This window comes from Aspergillus saccharolyticus, assembly GCF_003184585.1.
Source record: "Aspergillus saccharolyticus JOP 1030-1 unplaced genomic scaffold BP01scaffold_1, whole genome shotgun sequence".
In the NCBI taxonomy this organism is placed as follows: domain Eukaryota; kingdom Fungi; phylum Ascomycota; class Eurotiomycetes; order Eurotiales; family Aspergillaceae; genus Aspergillus; species Aspergillus saccharolyticus.
Window position 1 is genome coordinate 607,629 of NW_020290611.1, and position 22,219 is coordinate 629,847.

The 22,219-nt window shown below is 51.8% G+C and overlaps 9 protein-coding genes across 9 annotated transcripts; 4 read left to right on the top strand and 5 right to left on the bottom strand.

Annotated features, from left to right (window-relative positions):
- Positions 1–449: 449 nt before the first annotated feature.
- Positions 450–3,212, top strand: BP01DRAFT_352297 (putative membrane bound cation transporter). The gene is made up of 6 exons (XM_025573910.1): positions 450–1,318; positions 1,375–1,446; positions 1,500–1,577; positions 1,634–2,801; positions 2,859–3,045; positions 3,104–3,212. The coding sequence occupies exons 1-6, from the start codon at positions 920–922 to the stop codon at positions 3,162–3,164; spliced, it is 1,965 nt and encodes a 654-aa protein (XP_025435730.1). The 5' UTR covers positions 450–919; the 3' UTR covers positions 3,165–3,212.
- Positions 3,213–5,116: 1,904 nt separating this feature from the next.
- On the top strand, positions 5,117–5,964 carry BP01DRAFT_361783 (WW domain protein; the record flags this gene model as incomplete). The annotated part of the gene is made up of 2 exons (XM_025576193.1): positions 5,117–5,756; positions 5,828–5,964. The coding sequence occupies 2 exons, from the start codon at positions 5,117–5,119 to the stop codon at positions 5,962–5,964; spliced, it is 777 nt and encodes a 258-aa protein (XP_025435731.1).
- Positions 5,965–6,585: 621 nt separating this feature from the next.
- On the bottom strand, positions 6,586–7,961 carry BP01DRAFT_331153 (putative salicylate synthetase; the record flags this gene model as incomplete). Its single annotated transcript, XM_025573035.1, has 1 exon — positions 6,586–7,961. One exon carries the CDS (start codon positions 7,959–7,961, stop codon positions 6,636–6,638), a length of 1,326 nt encoding a protein of 441 aa, XP_025435732.1. The 3' UTR covers positions 6,586–6,635.
- Positions 7,962–8,372: 411 nt separating this feature from the next.
- BP01DRAFT_361785 (class I SAM-dependent methyltransferase) lies at positions 8,373–10,537 on the top strand (the record flags this gene model as incomplete). Its single annotated transcript, XM_025576194.1, has 8 exons — positions 8,373–8,469; positions 8,521–8,623; positions 8,877–8,889; positions 9,443–9,519; positions 9,606–9,713; positions 9,762–10,012; positions 10,079–10,202; positions 10,258–10,537. The coding sequence occupies 8 exons, from the start codon at positions 8,373–8,375 to the stop codon at positions 10,535–10,537; spliced, it is 1,053 nt and encodes a 350-aa protein (XP_025435733.1).
- Positions 10,538–11,601: 1,064 nt separating this feature from the next.
- Positions 11,602–12,721, bottom strand: BP01DRAFT_286593 (retinol dehydrogenase 12; the record flags this gene model as incomplete). The annotated part of the gene is made up of 2 exons (XM_025571468.1): positions 11,602–12,497; positions 12,577–12,721. The coding sequence occupies 2 exons, from the start codon at positions 12,719–12,721 to the stop codon at positions 11,602–11,604; spliced, it is 1,041 nt and encodes a 346-aa protein (XP_025435734.1).
- A 555-nt stretch (positions 12,722–13,276) lies between these two features.
- On the bottom strand, positions 13,277–14,353 carry BP01DRAFT_309725 (class I SAM-dependent methyltransferase). Its single transcript, XM_025572395.1, has one exon. It carries the CDS (start codon positions 14,256–14,258, stop codon positions 13,437–13,439), a length of 822 nt encoding a protein of 273 aa, XP_025435735.1. The 5' UTR covers positions 14,259–14,353; the 3' UTR covers positions 13,277–13,436.
- Positions 14,354–14,463: 110 nt separating this feature from the next.
- BP01DRAFT_396436 (Zn(II)2Cys6 transcription factor domain-containing protein) lies at positions 14,464–15,786 on the bottom strand (the record flags this gene model as incomplete). The annotated part of the gene is made up of 3 exons (XM_025578473.1): positions 14,464–15,021; positions 15,079–15,476; positions 15,597–15,786. 3 exons carry the CDS (start codon positions 15,784–15,786, stop codon positions 14,464–14,466), a joined length of 1,146 nt encoding a protein of 381 aa, XP_025435736.1.
- A 150-nt stretch (positions 15,787–15,936) lies between these two features.
- Positions 15,937–17,339, top strand: BP01DRAFT_412653 (uncharacterized protein; the record flags this gene model as incomplete). The annotated part of the gene is made up of 2 exons (XM_025578960.1): positions 15,937–16,101; positions 16,131–17,339. The coding sequence occupies exons 1-2, from the start codon at positions 16,084–16,086 to the stop codon at positions 17,337–17,339; spliced, it is 1,227 nt and encodes a 408-aa protein (XP_025435737.1). The 5' UTR covers positions 15,937–16,083.
- Positions 17,340–18,319: 980 nt separating this feature from the next.
- On the bottom strand, positions 18,320–19,755 carry BP01DRAFT_4943 (cell wall mannoprotein 1 family protein). The gene has a single exon (XM_025579901.1). It carries the CDS (start codon positions 19,563–19,565, stop codon positions 18,693–18,695), a length of 873 nt encoding a protein of 290 aa, XP_025435738.1. The 5' UTR covers positions 19,566–19,755; the 3' UTR covers positions 18,320–18,692.
- Positions 19,756–22,219: the final 2,464 nt, after the last annotated feature.

The following is a 22,219-nucleotide window of genomic DNA, read 5'->3' on the forward strand; positions in this document are numbered from 1 at the left end:
GAGTCTCTCGTCAATCGTTGCTGTCTTTCGCGAGTCAACCACTGCCGAGTCTCTAGGATGAAAATAGACGAACCCGGAGATAAGCCGATGACTTCAGCACGGGTGTAGCCCCCCTTGGCAAGCTTGGAAGACAGATCTGATAGGGAGTGAGCGTCACCAGTGAAAGCGAGTTGAAAGGGAATGCGAAAGGAAGGATGATTGATATTTTTGTCAATCAAGTTAACATCCATGGAAAGTGTGACTGCGTGTGCCGGACGGAAAACGAAGCAGACCATGGCAACCCTTTCGTGGTTAGGCGTAGGCTGATCATGCCGGGGCTTGGCCACCATCATTGGCTTGCCGCCCCATGCCAAGGGCCCCGGCCCGCTCGTCCTTATATTGTCCTCATTTCGCTGTCTGTCTCGCCTCATTCAACTTCCCATAAACCCACTTGAAGCTTGGCTTGCTTCTTCTTCCTGTGTTCTACACATTTTTCATTTTTCCCTTCTTTCTTACTCTTCCATCCCTTCCCTGTGTACAAGCCTTAGGCTCCTTTGCCATTCCCCCTTGATTGTACCTGTTCCTGGTCCTGAAATACATGCGTAAGTGCCTCAGTCACTCGTCAACACCCCCTTCGTTCCACGTTGCGGTAGACCTCACGCTCGCCACACTTTGGTGCTCGCTTCGTGCATGAGACACAGCTCTTTTCTCCGGGAAACCTCGAGCTGACCATTCCTTTGACAATTCCACAGACCGGATTCACTCGTGGGCGAAAGCTCACGCATCGACTCGCAAGAATCAAGCTTCTTCGCAGCTAGACCAAGCCTCCGACGAGGCAACGGCCCAAGATGGGCAAGTGAAAGAAGCTATACGTGACCCGGCCAGTCCGGAGTCAGAGAAAAATGCAAATGAGACCACCAAGCCCGGAATTTTCCCCCGCATGAAGGATGGCATGGTCCGCTTCAGCAGCCACACTAAGACGGCGCTTTGCCACAGTTGGGTCAATGTGCTGCTCGTCTTCGTGCCCGTGGGTATCGCCGTCGAGGCGGCCGGATTGAACTCGGGTTTGATCTTCGCCATGAACGCCATTGCAGTCATTCCCCTGGCTGGTCTTCTCAGTCACGCTACCGAATGTGTTGCTAGCCGCCTGGGCGATACCGTCGGCGCACTTATCAACGTCACCTTTGGAAACGCGGTTGAATTGATTATCTTCATCATCGCACTCGTCAAGAATGAGATTCGAATTGTGCAAGCATCACTTTTGGGGTCTATTCTGGCAAATCTTCTGCTGATTCTGGGTATGGCCTTTTTGTTGGGAGGGTTGCGTTTCCAGGAACAGGTAAACATTGCATGCATTTCATGTTTCAGGGACTTTTTTGACCAACACAACCTTAGATCTACAACAGTACAGTCACTCAAATGAGTGCTTGTCTTCTCAGTTTGAGTGTGATGAGCTTGTTGCTACCTGTATGTGATTACCTCCTTCGTCTGCCGATAAGAAACACTAACTCATTGCGCAGACGGCTTTCCATGCTTCTTGGTCAGATAGCTCGAACGCCGATAAGTACACACTCAAAGTCAGCCGTGGAACTAGTGTGGTAAGTGCTTCCAGTTGCGAAATTCGGCTAGAAGCAAACTCTGAACGTTAGAATAGGTGTTGCTCCTTGTTTACGCGCTGTACATTCTTTTCCAGCTCAAGTCGCACTCCTATCTATATGCCAGTACCCCTCAGCAGATTATCGACGAGGAATCTCATCCAGGTGTGCTGGCAGATTTCATGAACAGCTCCTCTGATTCTAGCAGTTCTTCGGATGAATCGGTTGATACCACCACGTCATGGTCTACTGCAAAGCGCATCAAGAGGGCCATGAAACACAGACGCCATCGAAAGTCCAGCACGAGCTCGCATGGAACAGGCTCTCCGCAGTCCTTCCGGAAGAAGTCCCTGGTTGACATGCCTTCATCAGCGGCAGTCGATGAGACCAATGGTTCTGGCGACTTGAACACTACAAATAGTCACGCGGAAGGATCGGGGTCTATCGTCATCGACTTTGGAGATGATACTCGCTATGACGCGGATCATGAGCCTCATTCGAGAGACTACGAGCCACAGTCCCGAGATTTCGGAGCTGGCCCCAAGGTTTCGAAGACTGTCAAAAAGGCCAGAAAGCAAGAGAAGAGAAGCCGGGAGGAGCAAAATGCTCAAAGCGCCGCTAACACAGGCATTAATGCACGGCCCCCCATGATGACATTCAAGTCGGAGCCCGCCGTTGACCATGGTGATATGCAAATACCAGTCGATGAGACCCCTGAGGTGCCCAAGAGACGATCGCCATTTCGCCCGACCATTCCTTCATTGCTCTCTAACACCGTTTTCTCAACTGCACCAGCCATGGCGCAGCCAACGAATCTGTCTGGTGCATCTGGTCTTCGGCGTACACACTCGCTCCCGTCTTTCTCCAATCGTCCTCCGCCCGTGGGAAGCGCCGTTCAATTCGCTCGTGGTGCATCTCGCATGCCTACCGCAACCAGCGCGGTCACTGTCGAAGATGCTGCCGAACACCCTGAGCCAGAAATGTCCCGCACATCTGCAGTGGTTATGCTCCTCGTCTCGACAGCCCTCGTCGCGGTTTGTGCCGAATTCTTGGTTGATGCCATCCCGAACATGATTCAAAGTTCATCTGTCAGCGAAGCTTTCATCGGCCTCATCATTCTTCCTATTGTTGGCAACGCTGCTGAGCACGTTACGGCTGTGAGTGTGGCCACCAAAAACAAGATGGACCTTGCCATTGGTGTCTCCGTTGGCAGCAGTATTCAAATAGGTAAGCATTAGTGTGACTATTATCTCTGTCAAAGCTTAAGCTAATATTGTTCGGCAGCTATATTCGTCACTCCCTTGGTGGTCATTCTTGGGTGGTGCATGGACAAAGACATGTCTTTGTACTTCACGCTCTTCGAAACGATATCCCTCTTCGTAACGGCCTTCGTTGTGAACTTCCTTGTCCTGGACGGCAGGAGTAATTACCTTGAAGGATCTTTGCTTATCGCAGCCTATGTCATTATTGGGTATGTCTATCGTCGCTTGCAGCTATACTCAAGGTTCGAGCACTGACAAGATATCTAGTGTTGCTGCATTCTTCTATCCCGGCAGCGCCGAGTCCAGCAACTTCGCCGGCAGTGCATAGCCGTCTTTAATCCTAATGAGTTGGCACTAGCCGTTCTATAATGAAGCCTCACATGTTTGCACACACTGTCCGATGCGGAATGTGGCTCCTACCGCATACCAAAGCCTATTTTATGATATATGAATTTGAAACTGGGCCGAGACTGGAACTGGAATGGGGATGAGCCAGGGTTTGAGGAGTTTGTAGCATATGTTCAAGACTGTAAATATTGTTGCCTTGCTGGCATACTTGGCACGGTGGAACACAGAATGCAATACTCCGTACTCCGCTATTCTAACTGCTGGTGCATCTGATCTGTTAGTGGCAATAATTCTATGGGACACGGCCTAATTCGCAGATTGAAGAATGATGACGCTGGAGGTTCACTCACACAGGTGCTCTGGTACTCTGTAGTCGCGAAGGTGCTGAAGGCACCCAGCAATGACCCACAACCATGATGCGGTGCTCCGACAGGTTCCTCGGCGGCGTGGCTCCTCATTGCCAGCTGTGGCTGAGTGGCCTCTTCTCCGCGGGGACACAGCCACTGATCGAGGCACACGTGGCGAATCGCTCAGGGGCTCCGACTCAGGGTCTTGGCAGCATCGACTGACTGCTCGCAACGAGACACTACTGTTACAGGTAGGAGAGTTGGAGCTGCAATCTCGGTGAATATCTTATCTTCGCCCCCTACACAGGTGGCATGAACTGCAGTAATTGTCATGACTTGTTGTAGATTTGGATGCTGCATGTAGGCATGGAAGGTTTAACCACACTGGGAGTCCATTCAGCATCCCAAATTAGCACCCATGCCTTGGATGATGGCGGCAACCCTGGCCCACAGGTTGGTAATTTCTGGAAGGTTGCTGACTCGCCCGCGGCCCATCCGAGGCAGGGGTCCTAGGTACATGCCGTATTGTACCTTTTCTGCCTGCTGTCACCGGGGCACTGCGAGCTCGGAAGGATTGCTTGCGACTGGAGACCCCGAAATTCCCTTGGATCATACAGTGGGCTCATTTGTGGCTGATGCAGTGATGAGTCAGGTTTGATTGGTCATTTACAAGTACCAGCCCCAATGTGGCGCCAAGACCGAAAAGGAGACGGAGAGACGGACTGCTGCGGCATCGCTTGGACAAGTCATTCGTTTCTCCAGTCGCTCCCTGTTCATTAGCTCGGATATCGACCAGCTTTGCCCCGACCGGTAGCTCACACTGAAGAGCACCAGATCATCATCATCTCAGTTGAGAGTCCACTCGGACGTTCTGATCCAAGGATTCCTACGCGCCCAGAAAGGACGATGGCCTGTCTACACAGTATGTGCCGCCTGACAAGGACAAGAATGCTGCTCTGCCCCTCCATCGCTGCTCCCTACAGGAATAGAAGAAACTTGCCCCGCAATCTCTCCTCCCCAGGCAAAAAAAAAAAAAAGCTCTTGAGCCGGCCTTATGGCATCAAGAGCAGGATTCTATTGCATTCCAGCATCATAAGGACAACTGCCTATCAGGTCCCACCTTCACATCAGGGGCGCTTGTGTTGCGTATCTGCCTAATTCTTCTGCATTGTCAAAATACCAGATTACCAGATCTACAATCAACAATCATCACTGAAACCAGACTATGGATTGGTACTTCTCCATCTTAACAAATAACGCGGTGGAGACCCTCTGCTTTTAGCGCCTGCCTAGGTCATCCGGTGGCTACAATGAGTCCCTGAGAGCTATGAATAATTCTGATAGCAGTGGTAACTAGTCAGAGTGGATGCTGCATCTGTGACCTGACTGACTCCATGCGCCCACCCCTCTCTCCCCTCTCCAGCTGACAGGGACCATCAATAGACTATTTAAGGGTCCTTTGCTGCTACTCTGTCCTCTCAACTTCTGATCCATCTTACTTCTTGTCTCCCGAATAATCTGCCTCCCATCTTCTCCTCTCCTTCTGTTGCTCTAAATTTTTCAACCGAGTACAGAAACAATCACAATGTCTTACTACGGTGGACAACCTTACTATCAGGATCGCCCTCCTTATGAGCGTCCTCCCTCCGATAGACCTCCCTACGAGCGCCCTCCATATGACAGACCTCCCTATGATCGCCCGCCTTCCGACAGACCTCCCTACCAGGGTTCTCCCTACGAGCGACCTCCCTACCAGGGTGGCCCCCCTCCTCCAGAGCGACCTCCCTACGAAGGCGGCGAGCGTTCCTTCGATTCTCGCCCTCCCTACGCCAGTCCCCCTCCCTCCTCCCGGCCTCCTCCGGTTCCTCCCCCTCCTCTTCCCATGGGCTGGACCCAGGAATGGGAGCCCAACATGCGCCGCGCTTATTTTGTCGAGGTCTCCACCGGCCGCTCCCAGTGGGAGCCTCCTCTAGGCGACTCCGACGGATCTCGTGACCTGGCCGGACCCCCGGCCGAATACTACGGTGCCCCTTCCCCTGCGCCCCCGCCGCCAGCGGGCGGATACTACCCCCATCAACAGGGCGAATACTCTCCACCCCAGCAGAGCGGTGACTATGTCGACCCCGAGCAGCAGAAGAAGGAAGAGCGGAAGAAGATGATGATCGGTGCTGCCGCTGGTCTGGCCCTCGGTGTTGCTGGTGGTGCTCTGTTGAACCACGAACTGGGTTAGTTCCTCGCCCCCCTAAACAGCCACTGTTGCTCATCGTCAATACTTTGCTAACTGATTCTCAAATAGAGGAGCACTCGGGTTCGAGCTCGGATGAGGAGCGTGAAGGCTCCCCCGAGGCCGAAATTTACCACGAGCGTGAAGTGTATATCGAGCGTGATGTCGAGCGCGATGAAGAGCCTGCCTACGAGCCCGATGACTGGTAGTGGTAGGCTGTGCCTCCCTTCCCTTGTTCTCTCGTGGGCCTGATTTGAGCGATACCTTCCGGGAAGTTTCTTGTATTTAATGCAATCAACCTTTTTCTTTTCAGGTGTGATCTCTTGGTGCTTCGTTCAGTATTTTGCATAGTTGGGAGGGATTACAGTGAGCGAGTATTCTTACCTATTCTTGCGATAGAATGTATAGATCTATAAAGTCCTCACCATCAATCACGTTTGTCATATTCTCCTAATAATCTAGCGTCGACATAGAAAGCGGGAAAAACAGAATACATATCTACTACAGATTCTACCGGACGCAATGACTCTCATGTCATTATTTACATGGACAGTGCATAGCAAAGGGCAGAAGATCATTCTTCAGTCTGCAGAGCTTACTGCAGTCTCCATCTTTCTCACTTGGGTGTATGTACTGTTTGCCTGAGCTGTTTGCCTGAGCTGTTTGCCTGAGCTGTTTGCCTGAGCTGTTTGCCTGAGCTGGTGTAGTCTTGGATCACCTGGCACTTTATCCAGGTTCAGAAGTAACAGTTAACAACTTGGAGGGGAACTCCTTCATCTGGTTGCTCTTTTCGGTCATTTGATGGAATCGCGAAGCTCAGCAATACCAATCATTTCTCCTTAAGCCAGGCTCAATTTGAACTGGTCTCAAGCGTTGTACCTCATCTCTGAACTTCCGCCACCACAAATGGAGCAATGCTCGCCAGCTTTTCTCGAGTCTCGGTCAGTTCACGCGTGGGGGTCGATTGCGCGATGACCCCGGCACCAGCCTGCACCCACTGACAACTCTGATCCTGGAAGACAGTTCTGAGAACGAGTGCTGCCTCCATGGTCTTATTACCTTCGATCATCAAAACAGCACCTGAGTACAACTCCCTGGGGCGCTGTTCGAGGCGCTGAATCCCCTCCAGTGCCGCCTGCTTCGGTATACCAGATGCAGTGGTCGAAGGAAAGAGAACATCCAACGCGTCCCAACAGTCCCTTTCCGGTTTCAGGAAACCAGAGACCGTGGACCCCAGATGCTGAACACTACCCCGAGGTCGAACCGACATCAGGTCTTCAACAAGGACGGTATCCTCGGGGCAAAGCCGCTTCAGCTCATCGATCGCTTCTCTGACAGACATTACATGCTCAACAATTTCCTTAGGATCATTGAGCAGTTCCTGCCTCAGTCGCTCAATTTCAGCGTCTTTGCCTGTGCGCGATCGCGTCCCAGCCAGCGGCTCAGTGATCACTTTTCCACCTTTTACCGACATCACCAGCTCGGGACTGAAACCGGTCGCTTGGTAGCCTTTGTGGCTGAGTGAAAAACTCCGTGCGGGTGCGTTGCACCGTCGACCACACAGCAGAGTAGCCGGCATGTCTACTCGTTTAGGGATCTCCACGGCCCTTGAGGGAATGACTTTCGTGTACTTCCCGTCAGAGATCTCCGATAGTGCAGTCTCAACACGAGCCATGTACTCTTCAGCAGAGTCTCGCGTGTCGATACTTTGAGTCGGATTGGGAGTAAAAGAGGTGGCGCTGTTGATCAAGTTTGCCAATTCCTTTACCTCCTCATTGTCGGATCCGATGAGAACGACCTTGTGCCGAGAGAAACAAATCTCGATGCGTGGAACCATCAAGCTCAAGAGCGGCCATCTACCGGCTCTGTATGGGATGCCTCGCGCATGCGCAGCATAATTAAAGCCGACATATCCAAATACCTTGCGGGCGTCGTTGGTGTACTTTGACACAAAATCTCTTGCGACATCCGCCAAAGGCTCATTAATGGTGTGCGATTCCTCTTGGGTATCGATAATTGTTGTCGCATGCTCCCCTTTGGAATCAACTACCAGTGACGAATGACAGCCGAGGCCTAGATGCCATTCACCTCCTCGTTCATAAGCAAAATAATTGTCACTCATTCGTGCTCGCAATAACCCAGCTACTCGTTCGAGAGCGTCGAATTTGCCCGGTGTTAAAGTTATGGTGGTGGGACTGAACCTCATCCTTTCTGGGATGTACGACACACCCACTATTCTTAGATGAGAATTTGATCGTGGATATAGAAAGGGGACGATTCATGGGTTGCTTGATTCTTCGAAGGGTGTTTGGTACGTTCGTGCGTGGACCTGGTAAGTGGACAAGATTTATAGCCATTTTTAAATAATTCGTCCCTCTTGCTAATTCCAGTATCCAAGATCCTATCCAATATCCGGGACTCGTGGCTAATTATGACGGTGCGGTGAGCTGAAAAGCAGGACTACTACGGCGGGAAGATGCAGGGATCGGCAGGCTCACGCGGAAGGGCGGCTTGCCTTGCTTGATATCACATTGCCTAGACTCGGTGGTTGTGACTGTTGGTTCTTATGATTGAGCTGGGAAGAAGCAAATACGGTCCACCTATGAATAGATACGCCATGTGTCCCATCGTTTCTATTGCCATCATCTCTGTCTTCGAAAATCTACTTCTACAGCACTATCGGACTCGCCGGTCATATTCGCGTGCAGGTTCAGGTATGTAATTTGGAATTTCCTGATGATCTACCTTGTAACACAGAGCCATAGCCGCGGATCTGAGGGCTGGAAGATGTAGATTCTCGAGAATTCTGCAGGACCTGGTCTCATTTGTTACCAAAATCTCCACGGTCTTACAAGAACAACCACCAACGTACGTGAGATGACACGGATTGGAACTCCACGAAGTGTTCAGCTGCAACATCTTGATACGTGATCTCATGTTTCATGGCTTTTAGATACCTTAGTGTGGACTTTAAAGGATACCAGGGCACAAGGTAGTGATTCTGTGTGACAGAGCAACAGCACAAAGTCCATGATCATGTACGTGACTCGAAAGTCAATGGCTGGGGCCACTTACGGACGGCTTTTTGATTACCTATTGCTTTGTTATTGACTACGGTCAGGTGGCGATGGTCTGTACGTCGATCTAGGTCAAGATGATGAGTCAAAAGACCGAAAGTCGTGTTGACGCTAAGGCCATCGATGACCAAAATGCTACTCATTGGTACGTGCTTTGCGAAGCATACCGGGATGTTCAACTCGGAATGCAAGCCAGGCACGTCATCAGACGATGACACCTCGTCTGAGGATCTGTTTGATAGAACATCTTGAGAGGTTTCTTCACAAACTCTCTCATGCAAGCATTTCAGCAAGCCGATTCTGAAGATCGGGTCTCTGCTACTATGTTGACATCACACAGTCAAACAAACTATAGCACGCCCGCAAACTATGCGCCGTGCTACCTTGAGGAGGGCTCTATAGGCGACTCCGGAATGATCATCCATGATCTCACCTAGATCATGTTTAGCTCACTTGCAGCCAAACAATTCCTGAGACGATCTTTCGATCCAGATGACCTTTAAACTTGAACGCAAAAAGAATCATAAGACTGACCTGACTTCGCTCGAGATATAGAGCGTTGCCTATACGTGTCATAATTTGCGACTGCACAACTACTAGACCCTACCAGATAACGATGACAATGGGTAGCGCCGTGATCGAAGCTGGGGATTATGTTCTTGGGAGAAGTATTACGGACTCTGTCAGGTAAGATATCCGTGTCTTTCCTTACTATTCACGATGATTCGCACAGTGAAGATCAAATGAGACGCATGCGCTGAGACATACTCCAGGAACGATGCTGAGCATCTTCTGTGGAAATTCCACAAAGGATACGAGCTACATCCCGCAATACCTGTTAGCGATAAGATGAGGATTGCCGACCTTGGTTGCGGTACAGGGTATGTCATATGTTGGCAGGGCGTTATACTTGCTCACTATACACACAGGATCTGGCTTCTAGACCTTGCAAGACAGCTGCCACCGACCGTTCAACTGCATGGCTTTGACGTCTGTGACAAACAATATCCCGCACAGCCGCGATGGCCCCAAAACATGACTTTGAGCGTGATCGACATGATGGCTGACCTGCCACCTTCCATTGTGGGACAGTATGATGTGGTGCATCTCCGGATGTGGGTGAATAACGTCCGCGATGAGGAGACAGCTACTCTGATTGGCCAAGCCAAACGACTCTTGAGTGCGTCAACCGACCATTGCTACTCCGCATTATGACCATGGCATACTGATAAGGAATCTGCGACAGAACCCGGCGGTTACATCCAGTGGGAGGAGGCGGACCTGGACAACCAGGTCACAGAGGGGCTTGTGGCAGAAAAGACCGCTGCTCGGATGAGCGACCTGATGCGGCGGGTCAACCTGAACTACAGGTGCGTACTCCCACCAGCGATAAAAATCTCTCTCTATACTGACCGATGTGTCTAGCTGGGTGTCTGAACTCCCGGAGCGCTTGCGAAAGGAGAACCTAGAGGTGGTCGAATCCGACAGCGGCAGGTTTGCTCCGCATCTCGTCGACCTCTGCACCAGAAACTACATTTTGACTCTGCGCGAGCTGACGCAGGGCATCAAGAAGGGCCTCTCCGCGGATATGTTGTTGGCAGTCTCTGAGCAAGAGGTTGCTCTTCAGTGTCTTGCCACCCAGCAAAAGGAGAAGATTGTTTACAATTGGTCCCCAGTCACGGTGTTGGCTCAGCACAGGGTGTGAGCTCATTTGGATGGATAAAGTGATAGACTTTTTGTACTCCGTCCTCTCCCTGTTCATGCGGAATTATGCACCTGTGCATGACATCATAAACTTCGTCTTTCTCATGCCAATCTGTAACTTGATTTTTAGGTGACCCTGATGACGATGCTGAGAACTTAATTGAAGATTCTTCAGGCCAAGGCTTATCTGTACTACTCTAGTCTTATTGACGGAGAGCACGGTGATCTTTCCATATGTGATGCTCGCTGGAATGTCAGAAACACCTAGAGACCAGCTTGCCAGGATGGGAGAGAGATAGAGCCTGATAGACCCTTGCATTCCTCGCTCTCTCGCTCGATCGATCCACTCTCGTCATCAGCCGGCCATGTGCCGATCCAAGAATGCCACTGATTAGGGTATCTGCAGCCAGTTCTCACGGAGCCTAATTCCTAGCCCAGCGAAGGTGCCAAATGCTTTGATCATCTTGCTTCCATCGTCCGAGCAGAGGACTTCATTGGGTATGCGTACGTGAGCTCACAAATGGTCTTTATCATGCTCTTAGCGGGCTTCAATGTGTTTACATGGACCCTGTTATGCTGAGTCGAGTATAAGCAGTCTAGTCCTCAAGGAAGGACGGCATCGATCCATATTTGGCATGTTGACTCATAGAAGAAGATGAGCGAATCATGCATGTGGTTCCCAATGGCAAACGCTGTCCATCCGGCTGCATGCTGTTGTGTTCGGGTTGAATTAAAGATGAAGTCTTGCTTGGCTGTGGCCGGGATAGATATGAATGGACAGGGTGAGGCAGAAATCGTCGTTGGAATATGACTGATTGGGATCTTTCTATGAGTGAGTGGCTTTAGGACCGGTCGAGCTCATCTAATTCCGGTTCTTACTGTACTGTCAGACCCGCAGTCATAGTTAAGGGACAGTCAGACCAGACCCGGATTTACTGAGTCAAGCACAGTAAGACTCGCGTGCTAACTCGCTCCTTGCAGCTGTCCAAAATAGTTCTTGCTACGAACTAGAATCTCATTTCGTGGCATTACAGTTTCGTACAGACATCGACATCGTGAAACAATCTAGTCCTCCTTGAAGGGACAACCCTTGGCGCTACTCTCCGAGCGCGTCTTCTTCTCCACCACCTCGGCAGTCAGCTTCATAAGCCTATCCGCCAGCGCCATATCATTAGCCTTGTCGCTGCCCCTCTCCGGGATGCACGGCGGGCAGATCCACTGGCCACCCTCCGTCGCGACGGTAGCCGCATACATGGTGGACACGGCGCCCTGGAACTGGGTCTTGCGGAAGGGCTTGAGGCCGAGCGACATCCCGTACCCCATCAGGGGGTACGCCTCATGGATGTGAATGTTGGTCTGCGCGGTATCCACAATGCCCGGATGGGTGGCATTGACGATGATATTGGGATGGGTGGACTTGAGATGCTGGTTCAGCCACTTGGCGTGCAGGAGGGTCGCCAGCTTGCTGCGGCCGTAGAGCGCGTTAGGGTCGTACTCGCGGTTGAGCTCCTCGATGGAGGCGAACTCGACGTCCTTGGGGGCGCTAGTGTGCACATTCGAGGACACGTTGACGATGCGCACCGTGTGGCCCGCGTCCGCCGTCTTTTTCAGCGTCGGCAGCAGGTGCGAGGTCAGCACGACGTGGCCCATGTGGTTCGTCGCCATGTGCTGGTCGATCCCGTTCGTGGGCGCCAGCTGTCGCGTCATGATCCCCCGCCCTGCGTTGTTGATCAGGATGTCGATCCGGTCGGTCTGCGAGGCGATCTCCCCGGCCACTTTGGCCGTTTGCTCCCAGTCGGACAGGTCGCATTGCAGCCAGATGAATCGCTTGCGCTTCTCGGCACCAAATTCCTCTTCGATGGCTGCGAGAGCCTCGTCGGCTACCTCTTTGCGCAGCGAGGTGACGAAGAGCTTGGAGATGTTTTTCGAAAGCAGGGTGTGCGTGCACCCGAATCCGATGCCTGGATTCCTCCCGGGGGTGGTTAGGATTTTGTACGTACTCAATTTTACTCGACTCGAAGGATAGGAAAAAAAACATACCTTCACTCCCACCCGTCACCACCGCAACCTTGTCACTCAGATCCGGAACCTCGCTGAGGTCGAACTTGTACTCGGCCAACTCATGCGACGGCCCGCCGAAGTTCTCGGCAATTGTGTTCTTGATGGTCTGGATGGTGGATGTCATTGTTACGTTTAAAATCAAATCACTGGTCAAAATTCCCCTAATTGATAGGTTTTTTTTTTTTTTTTTTGGTCTGGAGGTATTGTCTCCCTCTTCTATTAAGTAGGCACTATAGCCATACGGGCGGACATGACGGAAGTTAGAATGGTGATGTCACATCGAATCAGAGACAAGTGATGCAGCAATGTGGTCATCCTCTTCCCGACAACTGCCATTGGGTTGGCGTTGCGGTGCTGCTGCTGCTGGGTTTAAGGTTATTAGTGCATCTGGATCTTGGGTCGGATGATCGATCGATCTGTTCAGGAAATACCCTGGGTGGGTTGTCTTAGGCGCGGGTCGTTTTTTTGGAGGGGGATTCTCTTGGCGCACTTTTCCCCCGGGCGGGAACGTGCAGGTTATCCACCATGTTTTGTACCAACACATTGTGGTCGTTGAGATTATGACTACTTGCTTGTAAAGATCGTACGAGGTGCTCTTGAAATTGTGAAATCGCAATCTGTGTAGTTACACGGTTGTTGTTATGCGAATTCAGTATTTCTTCTCAGTGACTGAAAAGCGGGCTAATCATTCTGTACCGATAACCACCTATACCTCTCAAACATTCTTCAGAATAAAAGTAGTTATCTCCCAGACTGTTGAACCCAGCTGGGACCATAGCGAGAGTCAAAAGTACACACGCTTCTAGTACCAACTGCGTACACTTTCAATCCCAAGCAAATCACTTAAAGCAAACAATCTCCCCATGCAACGTCCCATACCAACCCTGCTCACAGCCTACAAACTCCCTCCATCCCGCGACCACCGTCTCCAACTCCTCACTCGTCGCCAGCTGACTCTGCACAGCCCGGTCCGCGAACCCTGAGTTCTGCGCCCGCTCCGCCATTGAGCCACCCCAATACTCCCGCTCCGCCTGCGAACTAAAGCACCAACTCCCCGTACTCTTCCGAATCTGCGTCTGCGCAAAGCCCGCCTCCTCCGCCCACACGTGGATCCTCGCCCCGGGATGCGGGTTACCCCCGCTCCGCTGCGCCAGTTCGCGGGTCAGACGGTCCCAGAGCTCGATCCCGCGGTTGGCAGGGTACCAGGTGTGGATGCTGGATTCGCGGGCGGCAACGAACCCGCCGTTGGGCTTCGTGACGCGGCGCATTTCGCGGAGGGCCTGGACGGGGTCGGCGATGTGTTGCAGGACCTGGTGGACGTGGACGAGGTCGAAGGTGTTGTCGGGAAAATCGAGGGCGTGGATGTCGCCGACGTCGAAGGTGACGTTGGTTAGACCCTCGGCGGCGGCGAGGCGTCGGGCGCCGGGAAGCGGGTCGGCGAAGGAGTCGAGGCCTGTGACTTGCGCGGTTGGATAGCGGCGGGCTAGGTCAATGGTGATGCTGCCGGGGCCGCAGCCAATGTCCAGGATCTTGATGTTGGGGGTGGTTGACTGGAGATGGTCGAGGTGGGGGAGGAGGTAGGAAGCTGAGTTGTGTAGGGTGCGCCAGTTGTGCGTGCGGAGAACGCTGGGGGTGTGATTTGTGGAATAAGTGGATGTCATTGTGAAGGCAAACTAGCGAAAAAATGCAGCGCGTGGTTGGAGTCGAGTTTGTGAGGACAGGCTGAAGTTGAGTTGATGTTTTGCAAGGTGTTAGAGACGGTGGTGATATATAGCACGCCTGGTCATAGATAAAGTGGGTCTTGTCTTGCTCGGAGTTCCGACACGAGTGGAGAAGCGGGTAGTGGATGGGCATTCGGCTCACGGATCAACACCCATGAATATGTGCGGTGACTCCAAACAACAGCATTCCAAACTCGTCCACCGTCTGCAGCCACCGCTCAATCCTCTCTCGTTGCTCAACAGTCCCGGTATCCTGCGATCGCCACAGCTCTGAAATCTCCAGCATCCCGTCCTCCCAAGTCAGCAGATGACGCTCATACTCCCGCTCCCACGTTTCTCGGTCGGGCGCCTCCCACAACGATCTGCCTTCCGGGGCAAAGACACCTCGTACTTCATCTGCAATAAAATTGGGCAAGAGTCGGTCGGAATTGTACACGCTGCAAAAGAGGTACATTGCGAAGATGGCACGACGTTTCGAGGCAACCACAATCCATGATTCCCAGGTAGGTCGCGAATGGGACAACTCGGCAGCACAGAAAAAACCATTGCGAGCTGTACGAAAGGCCAGTTCCATGAGTGTAATCATGACCTTGTCTGTGACAGCCGCTGGGGCAGCGAGTCGAGGGGAGAAGTATAACATGACAGAGTAGATTAGGTAGGCCTGGAAAGTGGAGAGGAGTTCATGATCGTATCGGCTTGGAAGCTTGTAATCATAAAAGAAAAATTAACCTCGTGCAGTCAGAGATTTTGACATGCCTACCTCGTTGGCTAAACGGTCCATCTCTGTTTCTATGGTGTTAATAACCATGGCCTCACTTCCTGGCACAGCATTTTCCCACATTCGGACGAGACTATAGCAATTGGCCAATGCCTGCGGCAGATTTTCCGCAGATACTTGTGTTTGATGAAGAATGGGCGGTGCTTTTCCGTCCTTCAGCATGCACCTTGGATAAGTAGCTAGGATTCTTGAAATGTATTGTAGTGTGAATGGATGATACACCTTGGGAACCTCGTCTCGTCCTAGTGGTGGAAGGATGTATGGCCGAAGCCAGCGGTCCCGAATACTCTCCGCCCCTGAAGCAGGGATTAGCTCGACCTTGGTGAAGTCGAGATACGGCTGTTCGTTTCTTGTCGAGGACCCCAGCCGATGCCTGCGCTCTCGACTGGGCGAAGAGTATTCGGAGACATTATTAAGATAGGCTGGTCTAGCTATGGGTATAGCCAGCGTTGATGAAGGCTGAGCCTCTACGAAAGTCGTGGCCCCGGGGCCTTCTGTACGCGGACGGGGTGGTGGGATATCAGGAGCAGTGAAGTATTCGCAGACGCGCCCGAGCGATCTGCATCGAGAACAAGCGGGTCGTTCAAGACTGCAACGGACTTTGGATCTGGTGCAACTTAGGCAGGCCTTCTTTCGCGGAGGGGGCCGCTGTCGCTGTCTGTTGGTCTGGGACGATTTTGGGCTGGCCATGTTGAGGTTGCATGGCGATGGTTGTTAGTTAGTGCTTTGGTGATTGCACGGAGTTCCGAGGTCTCCGGGTCGATAAGCGAAAGGAATTCCGCTAGCTGCCAACTGACATCATTGCCTCGAACCCGCACTCATACATGGTAGTAATAGCTTCAACGTTTAGTTGTTTTTGGAGGCCTGGAATACGTTCCTGCGAATTAGCGGATAGCATCATTGAAAGAAGCTGCCATCTGCTGCGAACAGGCGATTCGAACGAACGCGCTATGCTGACGCGTCGTCTCTCCCGCCGCTTGACGCGACATGTCAATCTCTCAAGATGTGCGCTTTCTCGGGCTACGATACCTCAGCTCTACTATCTCGAAGCCCGGCTGCTACATTACAGCACAACGAGCGTTCAACTACCAGGAAGCATCGCTCATCATGCACGAACTTTGCACACGCCAGCACCTGCCGACAAGAGCCCAGACACAACCCCCCTCCGCCCAATCACGCACGCTTTCGACCCTGCCGAAAACACACCACTCCCTCATGCCTCGCCTTTCTCTACCATCCGACCAATATCCCTCGCCCAAGACCAAAGGTTTGAGCGTGCCAACACCATTTACCCACCCTCGCACTGCATCCCATGGCCAAGCCTGCTGCCCGCCGCCTTTCAATCCAAATACTGGCGCCAAGCCGAAGCAGCAGCAACAGGCTACCTACAAGCCATCAACGCCCACCATCCCACCCTCTTGACGCACCACACCGCCCGCACAAAAAAGCTGGTCGATACAGCGGTATCCTACGCTACCAACCTGGTTCCCTTAAGCAGTATCACCAGAATGCAACTCCTGGCCAAGACATATATTCTCCTCTTCCTCCATGACGACGCGGTCGACACGCGAGACTCCACGCTGACAATACCTCCTCGCAGCGCAGCATCTCAGCGTCGGAACTCGAAGGCGAAGTACCTTGCATACGACATCCTCGCGCAAGAAATCCTTGCGGAGGATCCGCACGAGGGGAAGCGCTTGCTCGAAGAGTGTATAGCGTGGGGGTCAGCTACCGGGGCTGATCGGCCGGGGACATTTGCTTCCCTGGACGAGTATATTGAGCATGGGTTGAAGGATTTTGGGGCTGAACTGATTCTTCAGACTGTACGGTTCTCCTGTGGAGATGGGGTTGGAAAGTCAGGAGAGGAGAGTCAGGAGTTAGAGCCGCTGAAGGCGCTGTGCGCGAAGCATCTCTTGCTGACGAATGATCTGTATTCGTATGCGAAGGAGGTGAGGGCGGAGGCGGAAGGTGGAGAGGTGGTGCTTAATGCTGTGAGGGTATTGCGTGGGCTCATAGGTGGTGGTTGTGATGATGCTCTGGCCAGAAGGCTGCTTAGATTAGTAATCCGGGACTTAGAGGAGAGGATGAGCGCAGAGTGTCTGCGCGTCGAGCAATTGGGGCATCTGTCGGAGATGCAGATGGTGTATGCGCGCGCGGTGATCGTAGCCGTCGCAGGGAATATGTTCTTCTCCGCGACGAGTCCGAGGTACGCGGGGGCTGTTGAGGGGACGAAACTGGCTTAGTAGCAGATGGAACATCTCATTTGTTCCATTGCCATGATATAGAGTGTAGAACCGAATAACGAAATGTGTTGTTCTTCTGGAACCATCCATTGGCCTCCGCTGTCACACCACAAAACACCAAGGTTCCCCCTCACACTATTCCCAATGAGTCTCTAGTTCCTACCAGCCCTGGCTGCCAGCCACCCATGATAAATGCTTCCCATCACTCTCTCGACACCTTCCTCCCTTCTTTCCCTCCCACCATCTCTCACCATCCTGGGGAAACAAGATTCTGCCATAATGTAGGCAGCGATTCTTATCCCCAATTGAAAAGAATACAACGGTACTCGGTAGTGGTATTTTACCTCCAGCACCGACAATTCCTCCCTGCGGAGTATTCTTTTTTTAGACTCCCAGGGTCGAGCGTCCTTGCTGCATTGCCTTTCAAAGTACCAAGATCCACGCGGGCATCAATCAAGCATGTTGCTACTTGCAGTCCCTCTCTGAGGATGATTGCGCAGTGTGGTAGCATGAAAGTCGGTGTCCTACATTTCTCCGTAGTTTCTCCTAGCAGCATAGAAGTTACTTTTCTGAGATCTTGGTGTACGGCGCTGAGTAGTGGGTCAATAGAGTTGGAAATTCGTCAGAATAAAAAGCTGTATAGTAGTTACTGCAGGTGCTGTTTACCTAGGCACACCACTGTAGGTGCCCCGTGGCTTGTGATTAACCTCTAGTACCTCACGTCATTGGCACGGACCCTTCCGGAAATATGCGAGAGGGTTGAAAGCAAAAGCCAAACTGAGTTTCCAACCCCGCGTTGGTGATCCACAGTGCGGCTTAGACTTCCTGTCTGGCTGTAGCCAAGCGCGCACGAGGGTTTTTCTCGGAGTCGATCATGGAACATGGTGAGAATCAAGGGCTGATGTGTTGGTCTGCTGGTTAATCCGGGCTTGATAATTGCTTCGGTGGGTTAGACTACTGGATAGCGGAGCCGGATCTGCCACTATTGGGGAATCATTGTGACTAGAAAAAGTAGTTATGATAATTGTTTAGAATTAATGGAAGACTAGGTACTGCTTGATAGGAAGGCCACAACAAAGGTAGCTTCCAAAGCTGTTCATTCGTATTTTCGTTATACTCAGAGCATATTACATTGTCGCAACCGATTAATTATTGAACCAAAAAAAAAACCCCAAACCAAACTCAGAGACATTAAGCCACATTTTCGGGCTAGAAACATTCAACGGTGAATAGATATACATGGCCAGCCCGTATCTTTTCATGATCGCACTTGTCGATAACCGCTGCCCTTTGAGGTTTTCACAATCTTTTATCCATTGCAGGCTCAGGCCATCTTAGGCTGGTTACACACCCTTACAGAGCAACGGCAATGGCAGCGGCAGCAGCAGCAGCGCCACCAAAGACGTAGCTGAAGCGGTCAACGCTGGCAGCACCAGTGAAGAGGGTGGAGCTAGCGGAAGTGGAAGGAGTGCTGGAGCTGGAGGGGGTAGTAGAGGCGCTGGCCGAGGTGGGAATCACGGCAGACGAGGTTTGAGCACCAGTGGTAGCGGAGACACCCGAAGTCGCAGCGGCAGTGGTCTCACTCTTCCCGGTGGCGGAAGAAACAGCAGTGGTCTCACTTTTGCTGGTAGCGGAAGAGGCGGCGGAAGTAGCGCTGGCAGAGGCAGAGCTAGTGGCAACGTCCTTGTACTCATCGAGACCCTTCTGAATAGCATCGGTGATACCGGAAGACAGAGAGCTGGCAATGTCAGACAGGGAGGAGGGGACCTTAGAGGTGAGAGCGTCGGCCAGGCTCTGGGCAGCAGTGTACTGCTTCTGGAGCTGCTGGTAGACAGTCGCACCAGCCCCAGCCGCGACGAACAGGCTCTTCTTCGAGTTCAGATCATCGATCGCAGTCTGAACCTCCTTGGTCAGGTCCTGAACAGGACTCGTAATTTCAAGAGCATCAGTGGAGCTGAGCTCGTCGCCGCCACTGACAGTGGAGGTACCCGAGTTGATAGTCGAGACCAGGTCACTAGAGGCCGACTCAACCTTGGAGGGATCGCCACCGTTGTAGCTGGTGATGGAAGAGTCGAGGGCCTTGACCTTGGTGCTGATGTCGGCAAGAACGCTAGTCACAGAAGCGACATCGCGCTCCACGAGACTGGGCTCACGAACAACCTTAGTAGGGTTGGCCCAGACGCTGGTGGCCAAGCCCAAAGTGAAGAGAACACTGGTGAACTTCATCTTGAAAGCGAGAACGACGGTGGATTAAAGTGATTGATAATAGGCGGCAGAGACCAAACGAATGCTCGAGTCCGATTGCTGTGAGGGCAGGCGATCTAAAGAATGTATCGATGCTGGTGGTCATGAAAGCTGCAAGTGCAGACCTCTATATATAGAGGAGAATCTCACTGGCATCCTCACATGTGCAATATGGTACCGGGGCCGAGGCCAATTTCGACTAGGGGACGCTTTTGCTGCTTCGACGGATCGTGTCATTGCAAGGACCAAGGTTCTCCTCCATGATTGACCCCAATTTGGAAGGGAGAGGGGGTGGTGCCTGAAAGAGCTGGGAAGGATCGTCAGTGTGATGGTCGTTCTGGACCAACGGTTCGCTGACGGGCTCATTTCCCGCTCTGCGAGGTGGCTACAATCTTGATTGCCTCTTTCCAGGGTATCCGGCTGGCGGAAGACGGCGACTGTGACGATCTGCATCCGACAGAATAAACGAGGAATTGGGGACGGAGGCGAGCTTTCGGAGGCTGGAGCGCTTTCATCCTGAGTTGCATTGAAATTGTGAACAGCAATTGATTTGAGTTCAATGGTGGAGGAACCAACAATTAGCGGCCACCAAAACTGACCCAGCCAAGACCCACCCCCGGATTCTCATTTGTTTGTTTGTGTTGCATTGGCTGAATGGCCTAGGGAGGCGCGAGTGATACGGTGTTGGATGGTGCAGAAATTTCACTCACTCAGGGTCTGAGAGTACTAAGGTGAGAAGAGTGAGACATCACCATTGGGGTGCCAGGAATGATGGAGGAGGATGAGTACTACAGTAGACAAGTGGACCGTATGGGGAATAGATCGAGAACTAAAATTACCCCGCACCTTCCCTGGCTCAAATTCGGGGCTTTCCGTTGGGTGGAGGAAACCAGGGATCTTCCGCCGCGTTCCCTCGATTCGGCAGTAAGGCCGACCCCACGGATGGGCGGACTCTATCCATCTGACTGATTATTGAGTGCCAGAACGCGGGCTCCGGTGAGGTTCTTCCACTTTCCATCTCAGTTCCATGGAACTACTTCCTAGGTTGTTACGCCCAAGTTGCTGTGCTGTTAATAGCCACAGTTTGTAACAATTGGCCAGACCTACCTTGACTGCGGAGACGATTGACTCTATATTACACTTCAGGAGCTTGGTCTGTTTTGAACTCAGGATACATGGATTGGATGAGCGTGGAAAAGACAACCGGGGAGATCTGCAGGACCGGAAATAGTGGATGCCCGAGCATACCAGGACAAACTAACTAGGTGTGTATTCACATTCTGTACATCTATCATGTTCTACCCACTTCGCCTGGCTTAGGCTAGAGAGGTGAACTGCTTGCCTAATTAATTTAGCTCGAGGTATGGAGGACCCCGCACGGGTCCAAAAGAGACTAGAGATTTCCCGTAGCTTAGACCCTTCGCCCATGTACAGAGTACTTACCGTACAAAGTACTTTCCCACTACATCCGAATCGCGCTTCGCTGGTTGTGAAAAGAGACGGAATTCTTACATGCCCTCCGTGCAAAGGGTTCGTCTCCAGGAGTTGAATATGTCTTATCTTGGTATACAAACTGGATGATTAAGACGCACTTGTTTGCCTTGAAGCCATGATGAAAGATGCCCCCATGCGCCCCCTTCTCGGCATCCTCAGACACAATGATGCTTGACGCGGGGCTGACCACATCTTGCTTATTCGGATGCAGCCAATGCACCCCTTGCACCAGGTGGCGAGCATGACGTGACATCTGAGCACATGAGTCAATCAATTATGTTGCCATTCAGATGCATGGCAACAAGGCCTTATCACACTCCGGAATGAGACCGGACAATTTACTGACTGATGACTGATGCTAGGATTTTAGAAGAGTCATGTTTATCTGAGATTTTCGCTTTTTTCTTGTTGCTACTCAATCAATCATATAGGTAATCAGTGACTGATACTGGGTGTGTTGTAGTCTGCTAGGTAATATCGCACCACACCACAAGTCAAGAAAGCTCACACTTCACCTGTCCAACAGTATCAGGTTTTGGATTATGCAACAATGTTTTTCTGGAAACCCCATAATGGGTGGGATATGAAGCAACCTTATCCGCTGTTCCCGGCGACTTGACATCCTGCGCACTAGCAGAACATCTGACTATCACATGCGCATATCTTGATTTTGTGTCCCGCTCAGAGAAATGCTACCATTGTGTGAAACGGGCTGGAAAATCCTGAATTTCAAGATCTAAAGGGGTGGGGAAACAAAGGTAAGCTTTGCTGCGCTACGAACGCAAACGCCGAAAGACACAAGCCATGCATGCCCCTGGAAGATATTCCGCATTGACAGAACAAATGTCCTACTCGTAAGTAGGTTTCAGGCCCCGATCAACGACCCAAATACCATTCTTCGAGACTTCTCAAATCATTTGCTCTGATCTATATTTGTGATGATCGACGAGCCTGGACGGGCCACTTCCTCAGTCCCCACGGGTTCCGCTTCTGAGTTGGGATTCGGTGTTTCAAGCCGAGTAGATCGACGGTGAGAGTTTTTCTCGCCAACCGTTTCCGAATACCCCGATCCTGACTCAACGGCCTCGTCTTACTAGAGATGGAATATGCACAGTTTCACCATGTGTTTGACCATTAGGATA